Source organism: Schistocerca gregaria, chromosome 10 (genome assembly GCF_023897955.1).
Source record: "Schistocerca gregaria isolate iqSchGreg1 chromosome 10, iqSchGreg1.2, whole genome shotgun sequence".
Taxonomy (NCBI): domain Eukaryota; kingdom Metazoa; phylum Arthropoda; class Insecta; order Orthoptera; family Acrididae; genus Schistocerca; species Schistocerca gregaria.
Window position 1 is genome coordinate 139,712,032 of NC_064929.1, and position 20,341 is coordinate 139,732,372.

At 42.2% G+C, this 20,341-nt stretch overlaps 1 protein-coding gene across 1 annotated transcript in view; it reads left to right on the forward strand.

The window, feature by feature from the left end:
• Positions 1–20,025, forward strand: part of LOC126293285 (proliferation-associated protein 2G4) — a 57,594-nt gene extending 37,569 nt beyond the window's left edge. The window contains exons 8-9 of the mRNA XM_049986405.1: positions 8,854–8,981; positions 18,751–20,025. Of these exons, the coding sequence (XP_049842362.1) occupies positions 8,854–8,981; positions 18,751–18,858 (236 nt within the window). The 3' untranslated portion in view covers positions 18,859–20,025. The remainder of the gene's footprint in view (positions 1–8,853; positions 8,982–18,750) is intronic.
• The last annotated feature ends 316 nt before the right edge of the window (positions 20,026–20,341 follow it).

The window sequence follows — 20,341 nt, forward strand, 5'->3', positions numbered from 1 at the left end:
ATGATTTCAGTTCACCCTTACATCCTCAATTCTATGCATTGCTATCGGTGTAAGCAGTTTGATCATACCAGCTTGTTGTGTTCTAATACGGCCATATGCTTTACCTGTGGTAGGGATGCCCATGAGGGTGATTCTCCACCTCCATCTCCTTGTCGTATTAGCTGTATGGACAACCACGCTGCTTCCTCTAGGGATTGCCCTATTTTTAAAGATAAACGAATTATTCAGGAAATCCGAGTGAAGGAAAAGGTGTCTATTTGCTGCTCGTAAGTTATTTGCCAGTAGAAAGCCCACTGTGCTCCCAGCGGGTAAATATAGCACTGTCCCAGCTCTCCTCGACCTACTAAGGAGGTAGCCACGCAGACTTGGGATGTCACCTTCAGAACTACTGTCGGCAGAGCGGACATCCCAAAGATCGCCCGTTCAACCTCCCCACTATCACTCACTTACTCAATTCTCAACCTTCATTGGCTCCTGCTAAATCACGGACCCCAAAATCGGAAGCCCAGACTTCCAAAAAAGAGCCTACTTGTTTACAGACCTGGACCTCACAACCATCGACTCCTCCATTTCGATATCCTGCTTCCAAGAAGGCTCATAAGAAATGAAGTTTCTTTCCTCCTCCATCATGGTATATCTCTCCTACAGCACTACCCAGTGGTAGCTGTCCTCAGCTGTATTCCATTGTTGCCGAGACACACTGCGGGTGGCCGATCACTGGTGGCAGGAGCTGCCCCCGAACAACCTATGAATCAAGATCTGCCTTTGGCTGAATGCTGTTCCACACCATCTGCTGTCAGCTCTCAGTGGTTGTTGAGTTGACTGCAACCGTGGTGAGATTTTTCTCTTTCTTGTCAACCTTATGTGAATTATCCACTAGAATATCTGTGGAATTCACTCCAATTGGGATGAATTGTACAATCCTACTCCCCAGTCTCTGTCTTCAGGAAACAAAGCTATGTCCCCGTGATTGCTTTTTCTTACCTCATTTCCAGTCAGTTTGGTTTGGTCTCCCCTCTGTTGATGGTGCTCTGGCACACGGGGACCATTCTTCTCCATCATACTATCCATTATCACCCAATCCCCTCAAACAGTTCCTTCCAAGCTGTCGCTGTACGTATTTCCCTTTCTGGATACACCTTATCTCTTTGTACCATATATATTCCGTCGTCCACACCAATGGCAAGAGCCAATCTCTTTTATCTCCTTAGTTAGCTTCCACCCTCTTATTTGCCAGTTGGGGATTTCCAATGTCCACCACCTGCTTTGGGGATCTCAATGTCCTTGTCTGAGAGGCTCCCATTGATTGACCTCTTCTACCAACAGAGCTTGTTTGCCTCAACAATGGGGAACCTCAGCACTTAGAATGGTTTGCTTTTGCTGATACAATTGATTGACCATTTTCAATGTCTCCTTTGATTACAGTCATAACTGCCATGTATGTGCCCACAACGCTGGCAGCAGATTTGACACTTTTCTCTTCTCTAACAACATTTGATGACTGTCAGTTCCTGTCATTGACAATCAGGTCACTCGTGTTACTGAAGTTGTTCGTACAGCTGTGGAATGTTCAATACAGTGTACCTCCCTTTTGCCCCAGCGTTCCCCAGTTCCTTAGTGGAATGAGGAGTGCCGTGACGCAGTGCGTGAATGGAAGATGTGCTCTTTGTGTTTTCTGCCATTATCCTAAGTTGGCCAACTGTATCCCTGTATCTGCTATAAGCAATTACGTGCATTATGCCGTTGCATCATCTGTGATAGCAAGAGGGCAAGCTGGGACTTCTTTACCAGCTCCTTTAACACCTTCTCCCTTATCTGTAGTTTGGAGTCGAATTTGATGGTTATCTGGCACATCTCGTTTCTCCCCGATCTTTGGGCTAACTGCCATGCAAGATACCTTAGTGGACCTAGTTGCAATTTCTAACTCATTGGGTCAATACATTGCTGAGATTTTGAGCTCTTCAAATTACCCACCAGCCTTTCTCCCAAAGAAACGAGCAGCGGAAGTGTAACCTCTTGCTTTCTCCTCTCAAAATTGCGAAAGCTATAATACTGTTTTTTCTATGAGGAACTCCAACACTCACACTCTTCCTCTCACTCTTCTGCCATGGGACCAAATGGCATCCACATCCAAATGTTGCTACATTTGCCATACTGTAGTTTGCATTACCTCATTCACCTTTATAATCAAATTTGAACTGACAGTGCCTTTGGCAGAAGATGGTGGGAAGGTATTGTCATTCTTGTTCCCAATCACGAAAAGGACAAACATCTCTCCTCTAGATATTGCCCCATCTCTCTCATGAGTAGTGTATTTAGGGTTTCGGAGACTATGGTAAATTTCTGTTTAGGCTGGTGGCTGGAGTCCCGAAACCTTTTAACACCTGCCCAATGTAGTTTCTCAAAGAATGGTTCCACAGTTGACCCTCTTGTTGCTCTCTCCACTTAAATCATGAACAATTTTCTCAGGAGATAAGTGGTAGCTAATTTTTTGATCTGGAGAGTGCATATGATACCTGTTGGAGGCCAGGCATCTTCTGCACACTGTTCTCTTGGGGCTTTCGAGGTCGGCTACCTCTTTTCATCCATGAATTTATGACTGACTGCACATTTAAGGTGCGTATGAACACTACTCTCTCCTGCACTTTCTCCCAAGAAAATGGGGTGCCTCAGAGCTTTGCGCTAAGTGTTGTACTATTTGCCATCACTACAAATACAATTACGGATTGCCTCCTTCCCGATGTCTAGGGCTCCCTCTTTGTCGACGATTTTACAATCTACTACAGCTCTCAACAGACCAGCCTTCATGAACGACATCTTCAAGGATGTCTCGATCGTCTCCACTCCTGGAGCATCGAAACCGGCTTCTGATTTTCTCCCAGCAAGACCGTCTGTAAATATTTGGCATCGTGTGGAGTTTAGTTTGCCTTCCCTACATCCAGGCCCTGTCGACCTTCCGTTTGCAGACATCGCCAAATTCTTGGAACTTGTGTTGTACAGAAAACTGTGCGGTCTCCCCGTGTTTCATATTTTTCGGCTCCCTGTCTGCGATCCTTCCTCCTCCGCCTCTATCTCGCCTTAGTGCACTCGAAATTGGACTATGGAAGTGTAGATTACTCCTCTGCACAGCCGTGTATTCTTTGGTGCCTATACTCTGTCCACCACCATTGATTACATTTTGGATCTGGAGCTTTTTACACCAGCCCTGTGGAGAGCCGTTAGGCTGAGACTGCTGAACCTCCGCTCTCCAATCGGTGAGCTGTCCTGAGTCGTTAACGCTGGTCATTGGTCTTCCATGCCTGCTCATCTGGCCCATGCCCTCTTTTTCGACACCACCTTGGGTTTAGGGTATGCAGGCTGCCCTTCCTCTCGACTACCATCGGGAGTCCACTTCCATCAACTGTTACATTCCCTTTCCTTCCAATTTCTTAAAACTTTCTTGCCAAATGAGAGGACGGAGCCACCATGGCTTCACCCCCGGACCTGGACCTGCCTTCTCCGTATGTTTGCCAGGTTTCCAAGGATAGCGCCGCCCCCCCCTCCCCCCAAGGCCCTCCCCCCTCAGAGTTTGTCAGGCATTTGCTGCTCTATGCGCCTAAATGAAGGATGCCACATTTATTTACACTGACGGCTCAAAGACCACCTTTTATGTTGGGAGTACCTATATTATTCGCAACACACCTATTACATTTTGGCTTCCTGATCAGTGTTTGGTTTTTACTGCGGAGCTTTATGCTGTTGTCCAGGCTGTTCAATGCATCTGTCACCATATGCGGGTACAGTATGTTATATGCTCGGATTGGTTAAGCTCTCTTCTAAACCTCTAAACTCTTTATCCTGTTCATCTTCTGGCACCACCGGATTTGGACTGCCTTCACATGCTCCACTTAAGGGCATCTCTGTGTATCCCAGGGCATGTTGGTATCCACGGAAACGAGGCAACCGATATAGCGACAATGGTTGCAGTCTCGCCTACTCAGCCCGCTGTTTTCATGGTTCCCTTTGCCGATCTACAGAGCATTTTAAGCCGTGGTGTAGCTCTTTTATAGCACACACATTGGTCTGCACTTCCCAATAATAAATTATGGGACATAAAATCTCTTCCCTTTGTTTGGACCTCTTTGTCGCGGCCTACTTGTCGGGTGGAGGTAATTTTAACAAGACTCCAGATTGGGCACTGTCTTTTTAGCCATTGATATGTTTTAAGTGGTGATCCTCCCCTACGTTGTCACCACTGCTCTTAACCGTGGACGTTGAGACACCTTTTACTTCAGTGCCTTATTTTAAACCGCTACATGCCTGTTCACGGCTTCCCTTTTGGCAGGTGAGAAACGCTCAGCCGATGGCGTCCTTGAGTTTGTGTCAGACACATGACATCAGTCATTTGAAGCTCTTTTCGGAGAACCCCCCCCCCCCCTCCCTCAATAGCTGTGTTTTAAGATTCTTCCATTTTTAGTTTCCCTCCTTATTGAGTTTTGATCCCATTGCTGCTGATTCAAATTTTTTTTTCTAAGCCACATAATGGGTGCTTATGACCATAGCAGTTTTGTGCCCTAAAACCATAATAAAAATTAATATTCACAAAATCTTTTTTTTAATAATGTGAGGAGGATAGTTGTTTGTTTTCTCATGTAGTTAACGTATATGACAAATTTTAAAAAAATATTTCACTGATCCTGTTAGATTACACATTTCGTTTTCTACCAGTTGACTCTGTCACTTCTTTATATTTTATTTCCTAAATCTTTTACAAATGCTGACACTACATGTAACAGAAAAAAAACTTTTAAAAATGCAATTGTATTTCTTTTACAACTGACATAGCCAAATTGCTCTTATAAATTTAACTTTTTTTATCTGATTTGCTCAAACGTCACCTGATTCTCCCAGTCTGTTACAAATAGTGGTATTCTCTACACACAACGTTGAATTCCTAGCAAAATGCCAATTCAATCAAAGTAATGGAGATCTGGACACCATTTCCATGCAAACAGCATAATCCAGAAACATTTTTCAGTGCCAGTAGACAATATACAATGTCACACAGGCAACAGCATGTTGCAGCGCCCAAGTTAAATAAGTTTACTAATTACCTGTGCTATTGAAACACTTGAACTTTTATAATGATATACATATACTGTACTGTTACTTTTATATAAGAACGGAGGCATCCGCGGCCGGTTGCTAAAAACTAACAATAATAAACTAAAACCAACATTTCGGCCGAATTGCAACAGCCTTCCTCAGGGCACAACTGATTATGCATGGGGGTAAGTGCTTCTATTTATTACAGACTATCGATGGCTGATGTCACTGTTGTAAATCTTTTAATTGGCCCTTTAATATGATTGGCTAGTCATGACGTAAGTAGAGATGGAAAGAAAGAGGCTATTCGTGGATGTCCATGTCGTCAACAATTGGTAGCTGTACACCAATCAGCGTTCGGCTTCTGGTTGGCAAGTTCTCCTCCTGGTGTGTGCGGAAGTGGACTGACAGTTGCTCTACAGCTGTTTGTGCACATAACGTCTGTCCCGTGTAGCGACCGCTCGCAGCCCGTTGGACTGGGATGGCCGGCAACCAGGACGCCGGGAGTTTGTAGCCATCTTCTCTGTTGATGTTGTCAGGCTGCTTAATAATTTCGATGCCTCCAGTATTTTGCTTCCTCGCATCCACGATTCTTTCTCCAGCAGTCGGGCTTTGTGGAACCTGATAGGTTGTCCACAGTCACGGTGGTGGTCCACTACCGCCGATTTATTATATTGTCGTAATCATACATAGCGTTCGTGTTCTACTACTCGTAAGCTGACAGGTCTCCCTGTTTCTCCTATGTAGGCTGCTTCGCACTCACACCGTAGTTCGTAAATACCTGCAGTGTTAAGATTGTTGACTATCATTTCATGGATCCTGTGACTGCTTCGAAAAATCGGTTTGAAACCTCATCGGATGTTGCCTAGCCGTTCACTGATGCCTTTTACATATGGTAAGTGTATCAGTGGAAGCGTCCCTTCTGTGCCGCCTCCTTGTGTTCTGCTCCCTTTGGTTTTAGCTACCTTTCTTATGATGTTGTCATCATAGCTGTTGGCATGAAACGTGTGTTGTAGCTCCTTTAATTCTTCTTGGATGTTATTTTCTTCGCTTATCTGGTAGGCTCAGGCAGCAGTTAACGTATGCAGGACAGAATACTTTTGAGCTGGGTGGTGGTGGCTCTCCGTGTGCAGGTACCATTTAGTGTGCGTTGGTTTCCGGTACACTTTGTGTCCCAGTTTACCTTCAGCAGTTCTGTATACTTCCACGTCCATAAATGGCAAGATACCTTTGTTTTCAGTCTCATGTGTGAGGTTTATATTTTTGTGCAGGCTATTTAAATGCTGGAGGAAGTTTCCCAATTCTGCTTCGACGTGAGGCCAGATGACGAATGCGTTGTCCACATATCGTACCTGACAACTGGGACGTAACGGAGCAGAAGCTAGGGCTGTTTGTTCTAACGCTTCCATGAAGATGTCCGCAGCTACAGGTGAGAGCGGGGAACCCATTGCCACTCCATCTAACTGTTCGTAATATGCGAATCATCTGGCACTTAAGTTATGCTGTATTGTGGGATAAACAGACTGCTACGTGAAAGACTCCTCCCACTTCATACAACTGATTAGGGAACTGCGATTAAAGCCATCAGACATTGTGGTCAGTTTTAACATTAAGTCTCTCTTCACTAACGTACCTATTGAGGAGACTATGTGCATTCTACAGGATCAGATCCCACTAGATATCTGCGATCTGGTGTGCTTATGCTTGTCATATACGTACTTCACCTGGCGGGGAAAATATTACGAACGACATCTTCATGGAAGCCTTTGAGCAAACGGCCCTAGTTTCTGCTCTGTTGTGTCCCAGTTGTTGGCTATGATATGTGGACAACACATCCGTCATCTGGCCTCGCGGTGAAGCAGAATTGGCAAACTTCCTCCAGCACTTAAATAGCCTGCACAAAAATATAAACCTCACACATGAGACTGAAAACAAAGGTACCTTGCCATTTATGGACGTGGAAGTATACAGAGCTGCTGAAGGTAAACTTGGACACAAATTGTATCAGAAACCAACGCACAGTAAAAAGTACCTGCACGCGGGGAGCCACAGCCACCCAGCTCAAAAGTATTCTGTTCTGCATACATTAACTGCTCGAGCCTACCGGATAAGCGATGAAAATAACATCAAAGAAGAATTAAAGGAGCTACAACACATGTTTCGTGCCAATGGCTATGATATCTTCATAAGAAAGATAGCTAAAACCAAAGGGAGCAGAACACGAGAAAAAGACATAGAAGAGAAGCTTCCACTGGTACACTTACCATATGTAAAAGGCGTCAGTGTACGGCTAGGCAACGTCCTCCGCTGACAAGGTTTCAAACAGATTTTTTGAAGCAGTCACAGGATCCATGAAATGATAGGTTCCACCAAGGATGTAGTCGACAATCTTAACACTGCAGGTGTTCATGAACTACAGTGTGTGTGTGTGGAGCTGCCTACATAGGAGGAACAGGGAGACATGTCAGCTTAAGAGTAGCAGAAAATGAACGCTATGTATGTTTACAACAACAGCTGATGTAGTGAAGTAAACTGGCACCCAATCGAGCACTATTTAACGCTTGACAGTGCAGTTTAAACAGCATGGATCTATTTAGCATATTGTCAGCTCCAGCAAGTAGTTAAATTGTCATGTCTTTGTAGCTTAATCTTTTATATTTTGTGTAAGACTGACTGACCTAATCACCATGCACTTTGTATAATCTTTACAGGGTAATTAATGTGAAGATGGCCAAAAGCCGTCATTTTAAATAACTGATACTTTGCGATCGTGACTTTCTTCATAAGTAATAATGCCAAGAATGATCACTGATACTCCCAACCATGTTCGTTAAAATCGTACCTCATAGTTCCAACTTAGGTACACAATTTTTCCACATGTGGTCAAACACAACTTAAGAGGGGAAGTATCGTACCGGGTTAAATTGTGATTCTAATGAATTTAAATCTGAAGTTCTGAAAAGGTAAAGATTTTATCCACCTTGAAGGATGGTTTCAAAATCTGAACCTTATTAGGCTCGATCCTCTACGAGGCAATATACCTTTCCTTTCTCCGTCACGGGAGTAGACTTGCCCAGTCAGTTGTGGGAGGACCCACATGTTATATTTATTTGAACAATGCTGCACTTCAGTACATTCAAATTTGCGTTTTTTTTTTCTAGTCATGAATATGGTCACCTTTTGAATCTTTATGTATCAATTACTCTTTTCTCACAAAGGTGTTTCATTTCTGCTACATCGCTGATAGTTTCTGCTACTATTTTGATTGCCACCAATAGTATACAAGTACAGAAAACCTAGTGTTTGGAATTCTTCTTTTATGCATTGTGTTCTTGGACTGCATAGACATCATCCTATTATTTAGAGGGGCTCTATTAGTTCTCGTTGTTGAGTGTGTTTTTAAATTCAACGAACAGTCTCTCTCCATGTATGTGGGATTATAAATTTAGGCACGAAGGTAATAACTAACTGAGCAGTAGAAGTGTGAAGTTGTCAAGACACAAAAAAGAACAAGAACTTGGCCAGCTGACACACACACACACACACACACACACACACACACACACACACACACACACACACACACACACACACACACACACACACAGTTTAACTGTCTGTATCGGTTAGGTAAGATTAACAGTAGTAGTGTTTGCTGTGATATTGTGTAAGGATTTTTGGAATTTCTTATTTTACTGCCATTCTTTTGTGATAGAAAATGTTTTTTGACACATTGCAATCTAAACTTGTCTTTTCTGTCTCCCCCAGGTGAATTCGTTGCTCACTTTAAGTTCACTGTGTTACTCATGCCTAATGGTCCTCATCGCATAACGGGATTGCCATTCGAACAGGAGCTTTATCAGTCGGAACTTAATGTGGATGACCCAGATTTGAAGGTAAATGAGAAATGTTTGTATTACGAAGACTAAAAGCTGAAGAAATAAGATTTTGTCATTTTGTGTGTGTGTCAATTACTCAAATAAAAAACACACTGCTGCCAAACAACGGAAACTCCAGATAGGAGTATCAACAATGTATTAAAAGACAGATTGTTACTTACCGTAAAGGAAGACAGATAAAGTTGCACACGGGCACAATTAAGACATTTACATATAGCTTTTGTCCACACCCTTAATCAGTATATACACACACACACACACACACACACACACACACACACACACACACACACACTCACTTTCTTTCTTTCTCTCTGTCTGTGAATGCCGTGGTGAGATCCCCAGCATATTAATGAAGAATACCAACAGTACTATCAGTTGTTGGCAAATTCATGTTAGCACTTCCTGTTGCTCTATACTAGTATTAAACATCTAATTGTAAGAAGCTGAAAGAGCTTGAAGATTTCAAATTGTGCTCTGCTTCTGTTCGTAAATTTTAAGAGAACATTGCACATAAAATAGAAACCTAAGTTAAACAAAATATTTATTGATTGAACAGTCCATAGGTGTACTGCCAGTTCACTGTGTCAACCTAGCTGGTCAGTGAAGCACTAGCATATTCATGGTCTTCCGGATCAACTAATACATTAGGAGAAATTTCAGAAATAACAAAAGTGATTCTTTATTGATATTGCTGGTACTTAGTCAAGTGCATTCATTCGGCGAGTTCTCTGCTAATGTGATAGGTTCTTATGACATTTCGATGTGTGCCAAATCTCTATCCTTATCTAGAGATGATTGAGTTTCATACTGGTTGTTAATGATACTGCAAATTATTTTAGTCTTAATAATGTAGGTGTGCGAAAGTACTCTTGTTGTTGTTGTTGTTGTTGTTGTTGTTGTTGTTGTTGTTCTGGTCTTCAGTCCTGAGACTGGTTTGATGCAGCTCTCCATGCTACTCTATCCTGTGGAAGCTGCTTCATCTCCCACTACTTACTGCAACCTATATCCTTCTGAATCTGCTTAGTGTATTCATCTCTTGGTCTCCCTCAATGATTTTTACCCTCCATGCTGCCCTCCAAAGCTAAATTTGTGATCCCCTGATGCCTCAGAGCATGTCCTACCAACCAGTCCCTTCTTCTTGTCAAGTTGTGCTACAAACTCCTCTTCTCCCCAATTCTATTCAATACCTCCTCAGTAGTTATGTGATCTAACCGTTTAATCTTCAGCATTCTTCTATAGCACCACATTTCGAAACCTTCTATTCTCTTCTTGTCCAAACTATTTATCGTCCATGTTTCACATCCATACGTGGCTATACTCCATACAAATACTTCCAGAAACGACTCCCTGACACTTAAATCAATACTCAATGTTAAAAAAATATTCTTCAGAAACTCTTTCCCCTTGCCATTGCAAGTCTGCATTTTATATCCTCTCTACTTCGACCATCATCAGTTACTTTGCTCCCCAAATAGCAAAACTTCTTTACTACTTTCAGTGTCTCATTTCCTAATCTAATTCCCTCAGCATCACTCGACATTCCATTATCCTCGTTTTGCTATTTGGTGGTCATCTTATATCCTCCTTTCAAGACACTGTAAATTCCGTTCAACTGCTCTGCCGGGTCCTTTGCTGTCTTTGACAGAATTACAATGTCATCGGCGAACCTCAAAGTTCTTATTTCTTCTCCATGGACTTTAATACCTACTCCGAAATTTTGTTTTGTTTCCTTTACTGCTTGCTCAATATACAGATTGAATAACATCAGGGATAGGCTACAATCCTGTCTCACTCCCTTCTCAACCACTGTTTCCCATTCATGTCCCCCGACTCTTATATCTGCCATCTGGTTTCTGTACAGATTGTAAATAGCCTTTCGCTCCCTGTATTTTACCCCTGCCACCTTTAGATTTCGAAAGAGAGTATTCCAGTCAAGATTGTCAAAAGCTTTCTCGAAGTCTACAAATGCTAGAAATATTGGTTTGCCTTTCCTTAATCTTTCTTCTAAGATAAGGCGTAAGGTCAGTATTGCCTCATGTGTTCCAGTATTTCTATGGAATCCAAACTGATGTTCCCAGAGGTTGGCTTCTACTAGTTTTTCCATTCGTCTGTAAAGAATTCGTGTTAGTATTTTGCAGCTGTGGCTTATTAAACTGATTGTTCGGTAATTTTCACATCTGTCAACACCTGCTTTCTTTGGGATTGGAATTATTATATTCTTCTTGAAGTCTGAGGGTATTTCGCCTGTCTCATACATCTTGTATAGACCTTATATATACTCCTTCCAACTTTCTGCTTTCCCTTCTTTGCTTAGAACTGGGTTTCCATCTGAGCTCTTGTATGAATATCAAATGGCTCTCTTTTCTCCAAGGGTCTCTTTAATTTTCCTGTAGACAGTATCTATCTCCCCCCCCCCCCCCCCCCCTTCAGTGAGATGAGCCTCTACATCCTTACATTTGTTGTCCTAGCCATCCCTGCTTAGTTATTTTGCACTTCCTGTCGATCTCATTTTTTGAGACGTTTGTATTCCTTTTTGCCTGCTTCATTTACTGCATTTTTGTATTTTCTCCTTTCATCAATTAAATTCAATATTTCTTCTGTTACCCAAGGATTTCTACTAGCCCTAGTCTTTTTACCTACTTCATCCTCTGCTGCCTTCACTACTTCATCCCTCAGAGCTACCTATTCTTCTTCTACTGTATTTCTTTCCCCCATTCCTGTCAATTGTTCCCTTACGCTCTCCCTGAAACTCTGTACAACCTCTGGTTCTTTTAGTTTATCCATGTCCCATCTCCTTAAATTCCCACCTTTTGCAGTGTCTTCAGTTTTAGTCTACAGTTCATAACCAATAGATTGTGGTCAGTGCCCACATCTGCCCCTGTAAATGTTTTACAATTTAAAACCTGGTTCTTAAATCTCTATCTTACCATTATATAATATATCTGATACCTTCTAGTATCTCCAGGATTCTTCCATGTATACAACCTTCTTTTATGATTCTTTACCCAAGTGTAATCTATGATTGCTACGTTCTGTGCAAAACTCTACCAGACAGATTCCTCTTTCATTTCTTACCCCCAATCTATATTCACCAACTATGTTTCCTTCTCTCCCTTTTCCTTTTCTCTCTTTCCCTATTCTCGAATTCGTCATCCATTCTGCTTTCCCTTATTTTCTTAGAACTGGGTTTCCATAGGAGCTCTTGATATTCATACAAGTGGCACTGTTTTCTCCAAAGGTCCATTTAACTATAGTTAAATTAACAGCATTTAAAATTTGGCATTACTTCAACTTTAAGCCATATAGTGTACATAGGAAAGAACAACCACTCACCCCACCCACCCAACTGCAGCTTCGCATTTCCACTCTTCCTTTTTTCGGCATTTCTGGTCCTCCTTGAGATTTGACTTTCCCATCAAAATGGTTTATGTAATGAGATCCGTTTGGGGAAGAACTCCTTCCTTAGCATCTTGCTTCCCCTCCTTCTTTGTTGCCATAGCCTCTCAACCATTTAAATTTCCACCACTCCTCCACAACCCCTGCCACCCCACTACATTCGTTGCTCAACTTTTTGGGGCTTTGAAACTCCAAGCAACAACTGTGCCAGGTGGCCATTGCATTTGTTGGGTGGTGCCCACAGAGTGAGCCCTTGATTGGAGTAGGTGGTACCAGGATGGATGCTCTGCATATGAAACATACTAAGCTTCATGCATCTGGCTGCACTTCCATGGCAGTCTCTTCAGATAGGAACGATTCTGTGCTGCTACTTTTGCTTCCTCGACATTCCTGTCTCTGGTTGCTCCCTGGGATGAGAGCCAGTCTTGGCAATTTGAAGTGAAACTTTCCCCATTAATTGGTTTGGTCCAGGGCAGACAAAGTCCTTTGCCACTACCGAACCTGTCTTTTTTAAGGATACTTAGGAGATAAGTTTGGTGAAGTTGACTCCTTTAGTAAGATGTGATTTGGTTCCCTTCTGATCAGCTTCCGTTTGTGCTTGTGAGTTCTTAGGAGATATCTTAGTGAGCATTACTCCTCACCAGTCCTTGAATATGACACAGGACATTTTCTACAGGGCCTCTTCTTCAATCTAACGAGGACTCGGGACTAATTTAGTATGGTGTGGCATTCATTTCATGCAGGGAGTCCAAAGAGGTCCTGAGAACAATCATGTTGATACTGGCACTTTTATCCTGGCATTTGAGTATACTCTTGTGAAAAGTCAGTTACGGTTTATCATTGCTGCGTGATGTAGACGACTCCTGTTTGTGGCAACTGTGGCCACCCTGTCCATGTGGGGAGGCCTTGCACACCACCACCCAAGTGAGTGAACTGTTCCAGCCCATGTCTCATTGCTCCCCAGATTACTCAGTATATAAAAAGGCAAGGAAGACTCAGGAATTCAAAACTCTCAACCATTTATCCTGAGGCACAATAGAAATTTGACCATGTCCACCAGGCATCTCTAATGTCTACCGTTGCTACTGTGGAGTTCTTTTCTCCTCCTCTCTCTTCCATCCTGCCACCTTCCCTTTCCTCCTCCCTGATGGTTCCCATTCCCTCTCTACATGGAACTTCCCCTACTCTTTGGCCAAAGAAGAAACTCCCCTCTCCAGCCAGGGTCAGATTTGACATTTGTGTGTGGATGTCACTTCATCCTTACTGATGACAGACACTGAGTCAGCACAGTGATTGATTCTGACCTGTTGGATGTCCATCTGGACTTTCGTACTGCTCTCCTCCAAAGGAGCTGTACTGGTTATCATGACCACCTTCTGGAATTGCAGCCTTTTCTGTCTCTTTGCTGTACTCTGTAGCTTGTGTTGTATTGCAGGAATCTCATATCATAGATTCTCAGTCACTGAATCTTTGGTTTCCAAGGCTTCTGTTGGAACTGGGTCAGCCCTTTGCAAGCCTAGAGTGGTGTCTGTACTTAGGTGTGTATGGACATTATTAGTTCCTAGGTTCCTCTTCAAACTGTACTGGAAGTGGTGGCCGTTAAAATGTATTTGTACTATGCAGTAACAGTATACAGACCTTCTCTGCCCCCTGACTGGCCTCCTACACTTCCTTCAGTTTATGCCTGCCTTCAACAGCTCCCTCCTCAACCCTTCATTTTCTGTGGGGATTAGAACATCCATAAACATCTGTGACTGACAGAGGGAGGTCCGTAGAAACATGTTGGCAAGGCTTGACCTTTCTTCTCAATACTGGAGCCCCCACAATAAGTGTCACACGACACGTTTTTGGCTGTTGATCATTTCATATGGAGCCCTGGATAAATTCCCTCCATTCAACAGGGTGTTCATGATGATTTGTGTGACCGGATTTTCTTATTTTCTTCGGTGTCGTTTGCCTGTGCGCCTTCCCAGGTGGGTCTTGACTAACACTGTCTGGGGTGCTTTTACCTTGGCTGCCATCCTAACTGCTCCTCCACACGAAAGCATTGACGAATCCGTGCAGAATTTGACTGACACCATCCTTTCAGCAGCTACTTCGGCAATTCCTCCTTCCTCGGGTCTCCCAGATGGAAGGCTGTGCCTTGGTGGACCCTCAAAATTGCTGCAGCTATTAAAGACTGTCATCTTGATCTCCATGTTACAGAACTGTGTGTTTATCCATCTCTTGAGTACCTCCTTACCTTTAAATGGCTTTGTGTCTGGGCCCTTTACCTAATTAAATTCTAGATATGGATTTGTTGGGAATGGTATGTTGCTGCCATAGAGTTACATACTCCCGCTTTGCAGATATGGGCAAAGATCAGGCAAATTTTTGGCCACCGTCCTACTACAGGTGTCTGGGTATTCCCTGAGCAGTTATCCTCACTAGCTCAGATACTGTCACTGAGGATTTTGCTCAGTGTCTCGCCCAGGCCTCAGCATTGGTCCACTATCCATTCAAATTCCATCATCTCAAATGCTGCCTGCAGTGACTCCGTTTTCCCTGCTGTCGCTCGGAACCCTATAATGCCCCATTTAGCGAGCAGGAATTTGCCACTGTCCTTGCTCTCCATCCTGCCATGGCTCCAGGATCAAACTGGGTGCACATTCAAATGCTTCAGCATTTATCTGTGGTTTTCCAAAATCACATACTTCACCTTTTTAACCATCTCTGAAGCTAGGGGAATTACCTTCCCAGTGGTGAGAAAGTGTCGTTATACCAATGTTGACATTGAGTTAACTGCCTCCTCAGGTGGACAGCCATTGTGCAATCAGTTTAACCATTGCCCCCCCACCCCCCCTTGCAAGTTACTTGAATGTATAATAAGTTGGAGGCTGTGGGCTGTGTTGGATGCTCGAATACCAGTAGGCATGTTGGTTGCATCTCAACGCTGTTTTGATGTCTCAGCAATAACAACTGGTTTGTGGATCCCTCTGCTCTACTCGGGCTCTACAAAGCATTGGTCCAGTTCCATCTAGATTACAGGAGTCTCGCATATGGTTGAGTATCACCTTCGACATTACAGATGCTACCTTTGTCAACCCTTGGTTTTAACTATCCGTAATTCTTTCTGCGCTCATACACTGTGTGCTCCTGGTGGTCTTTGGTTCCTGTGTCATGTTGGGAATGAACTTGATGACAGACTGGCCAAATTGGCTATGGCAACCTGGCTCGAGAGATCTGGTGTTACGCCTTTGAACGGCATTATGCTGTCGAGTTCTAAGGATTTAGAATTTGGAATGACATACTGTAACTTCACTGAAAAAGCTATGGGTGGTAAAAAAAGCACTGTCTTCAGGCCACAAGTGGCCCATCGGGACCATCCGACCACCGCGTCATCCTCAGTTAAGGATGCGGATAGGAGGGGTTTGCAGTCAGCACACCGCTCTCCTGGCCGTTATGATAGTTTTCTTTGACTGGAGCCGCTACTATTCGGTCGAGTAGCTCCTCAATTGGCATCATGAGGCTGAATGCTTCCCTATGGGTGGTAAGGGACACTACTAGTTCATGGAGGTCCTCCGTATGGGCTTCTTGTGAGGACTCCATCCTTTGCTGGCTGACATCGGCCATATTTGGCTGACTCGTGATCATATCCGTCATAAGGATCCACTCAAATGTTGTTGTGCCCATTTAATGGTGGGCTTCGTTTCGATGGACTGTCATAGCCTAGCTGCTCTGCGGCAGATACTTAATTTTCCTGACTCGCTACCCCTGGTGGTAGTGGATGATGCCTCAGTGGCTCATCTGGTTTTATGGTTTATTCGTGAAAGTGGTTTTTATCACTCTAAGGGAGGATGACTCAGCCTTGTCAGCTCACTGAGGGGTTTGCAGGATGCCTTACCACCTATCTACTGACCAAGCAGTGACAGGTGGGCTTGGTGGTCTGCCCCAGCCGTCACCCTACCCGGTCTCTTGCTTTTCTTCCACTTTCTTAAGTGTTCTGTTTTACTTGATGTTCTTCTGTGTTTTCTCGTTCTTCTCTAATCTCTTCTTGTCTATTGCATCAGTGTTTTCTGTGGGGGGGTGCCACTGTAAGTGGCGGGAGGGTATGTTCCCCATCGCACTTTCTGCCTTTGGGGTTTTCTTTTCTTCAGTTTCGTGCACTAGGCCATGGTTTTGGTGACTTGGAATCCCAGGTAAGAGGGACCAGTGACCTCATAGCTTGGTCCCTTCAGTCGTTAAACCAGCCAACTAACCTGTGCATGGTCTCCACTCAACTGTACTTTTCATTTCCACTGCCTCATATCTCTCTCTCTCTCTCTCTCTCTCTCTCTCTCTCTCTCTCTCTCTCTCTCTCTCTCTCTCTCTCTCTCTCACACACACACTGTCTGTCCTACCATCACTATCTTTTCTCTCTTCCACTGTCACTGACTCTCTGCTATTGCATTCCGAAATTTTTGGTGAGGATAGTGGAATAGAGATGGAGGCAGCTGATTCCCCATTTTTCTGTCAGTGTTTTAAAGAGGAACATATTTGCCTTTTTTGTACTCTAACAGGAATGTTTTTTCTCTGGTGTGCTGCTTATATAAAGTGAATTCTATAGGTTGGTAAAGTTTAGACTGTTCATATAGTTTGACACTTGTAAACTGCAAATAAATATGCATAACATAAAGTTAACACAAAATCATGTGCTTTATATTGTTTCTGGATACTTCGCATACAGACCACAATTCATCAATAATGCTTGGCTTTTGATTTGTATCTTAAAAGTGTTATTTTATGGAATATGCAGTCTTATCAGTTTAACATAATTTTTGGATGTCACTGTAAGTTCTCTTTAGAAATGTTAAGACTATTTTCTTGCCCTGCCCCCTGCAGTACCACTTTGAATGTATTTGTGTAGGTGTGAAAATCATATTATACAGAGACTTGCATCATGAAGTATTTTTGGTGGTCTCAGAATGCTTGTGATGACCTTGAACCTCTGGAGCATGGTAACAGATACTCAAATAGTTTTGTGAACATTCCTGGCAATATCATCTTCATAACTCAAAGTAAATATTTCGATGATATGCCATGAATAGAAAGTATAGGAATGCGTATTATCACAATTCGTACTTCCTATACCCAAAAAGTCATGGTTTTTCGGGATTTACTCAGGAACTGCTCATTAACAAGTGGTACTTTTGTAAGCCACCTAAGGTCCGACCTAAACCAGACATAATGCAAGAGAACCAACCTACTTGTTGAATTGGCACACTGGAGTAAGTATATAATGTTTAAATTTTGATTCTATACTGGATAGCTACAGTATGCCCACCCTTCTGATAGTTACAGAAGTGGTTGCTAGGGCAAGAGCTATCCAAAACTCTGTAGTCAATAGAATCCAAGATGTGATGCCCTGAACAATTGCATTTTTGTGCACAGCTTTTTGGAGCATATTGCTGCTGTGCACTGTCGTGCATGGACCGATATTATGTCAGCGGCTACAGCTGTTACTAGAATGGAATTCATTGTTGTTTCTGTTTGACACACATCTAGAACAATATTTTTTATATGGGTAATCAAATAAGATCAGGCTTCAGTAACTAGCGGTTAACCAATAGTAGTACACTGCTGCCCCCAAATTTATTACATGAACATTTTTTGAACACTCTGATTTTGCATTGTGCCGCTGAAAACTGTGTATTTCATGTTATTTTTCACTTTGTTTATACAAAATGTTCCTGTTCCTCATTATTTGCTATGGGGGAATTTTCACAAAGTGCAGTGGGCAAAACACATACTGTCTTTATTGCCAGCTCATTTCCTGCTGTTAATCTTAGCCAGGGAGTGCCTAACATGTGTCGTATTGTCACTTCAAAAAATGTCAACTAACACACACACTTGTAATCACAGTATCATATAGTGTCCTGTAATTATAAGTAACACAATACTACTTTTGCTCTGGTTAAAACTTCCAAAATGCCAAATTTTATATGCTTTGTTTTGCCGTTTTCATTTGTGGATGACAGGATTTGTTTGTAGTTTCAGGAAACAAATAAGCCTGGTGGTTATGAAAAAAGGAGAATCATGATATTTTTACCAACTTTACTCTTCCACCAACAAACATTTTTCTTTCATGTTGTTCCCAACTGTCGTCAATTCCACTCGTATCAACTGTGTGACAGTGGGAGAGTCTGCAGTAACAACTAGACAGTGAAATTATTAAACAATACTGCGGATTTATAAGTTACATATGCTACACATTTGATTATATTGACAGAAGTAAACATTCAGTTCATGCAATTAATATATTGTACCTTTCATTTCATGTGACACTTTGTTGTAGTTTGGGCCTTTTTTGTCACATTCATTTTGACTGTTACTATGAAATTTGTTTCAGGCCCTGTTGAATACCTCTGCTAATCCCAAGACAGCAAAGAAGAAGAAAAAGAAGGCAGAAAAGGCAATTTTAAATGACGCGCCTGTAGAGGTTGAGGGAGAAGCATAACATTTGTGCTTTTTTAAAAAATGTGGCTTGGATAATTGGTTCTGTGAACTTCAAAGAAATTTGTTCTGGACTTCGAATCGTGGAACGAGATTACCACTGAGCACTTTTAGTGTCAATCTTCCTGGACATCTGTTAGTTGGAGGAGATATGTACTTGCTTTTTGCCCTTCCTTTAAAGAAAAGAGAAATTGTTAACGTGTTGTGGCGTTAAAATCTAACCTCTAAACTCCTTCAGCCTTCTGTTTTCGTATGTGTGAGTGTGACGAAAAGAAAAATCCATTACATCAGAATCTGTAATGGGTATGTGCAGTGGCTTTCCTGTGAAAGCTAATAAAGTTTTATTTTATTCTGAAACTACAGCGAGAGTTCTCGTAGTTGTGTGCATATTTTGTTTGCAGGCAGTTGTGTGCGTAATAAATCTGTCACTTTTTACAAACTGTTGAAACAGTGAAAAAATTACTTTGTCCCAGAAACTTTGGTGGACAGGAGTCTTCTTGTTTTTCTTTTAGACAAGATAAAATAACAATGTGATATATAGGTACTCAATGACATGAATTCACATTAGGCACTTGTCTTTCCAGGGAAGCGTAGCATGGAATGTGAAGTTTGGTTACTGCCTGTAAATAACATGATACAAGGATTTTTTTATTTTTCATTATGCTTCATTTACACTGTAGTATGCTTGGTGTACTTTTTTCCTGTTGTGTGTACTTACAGAAATTTGGGTTAACTGAGAATGTGTCTATGTGGAATGTATTTTCTTTTTAAGAATATTGCTCTGTACAACCATTAGATAAGTTTGTGGACACTAATGTAATTAAAGTATTACTATTTTTCAACTGAGAAAAATGCTCTCAGGAGGAGAAGGCATTGAATTTGAAGGTGTGTGCAAGTAAACGAGCTAATGGTACCTCCAGCCCAGTCAGATTTTGCAACTTATAATAGGAGCCTCATGCACAATAAGTGATATTGACTAATTATTTGTTATTTCTTGGTTAGGTTTTGGTTTGAGATTTGTGCGATCTCTTAGTAATATGTGATAGTTTGAGTGAGTCATAAAAAAGTGCTTGTGTTGGAATCCAAATAGTTGTATTTTTTAATACCAGAAAACTAAATTTCTTTTGAGGAAGAGAGAATTGATTAAATGTTGTCTGTGTTTAATTTTTGACCACATGTGAACTGCTATATTTTCTTGTAAAGAACCTGTACCCAGTCCTCCCTACCCTAGCTCTCTCCCCCCCCCCCCCCCACCCCCCCTCTCTCTCTCTCTCTCTCTGTGTATTCTGAGTTTTCTAAAAGATCCATAATTTCATGCTTGAACTGTTCCTAATACTCACACAATCATAACATCACATAATCTTCCTCTTAGTCTGTGGCATTATGTAAAATGTGTTTTGAAAAGGTGACATACAAATGTACAAACAGGGAAGTAATAAGTCATGCAATTAATCACTGTTCCGTAGAAGTATATTCTTTGTGGAGGG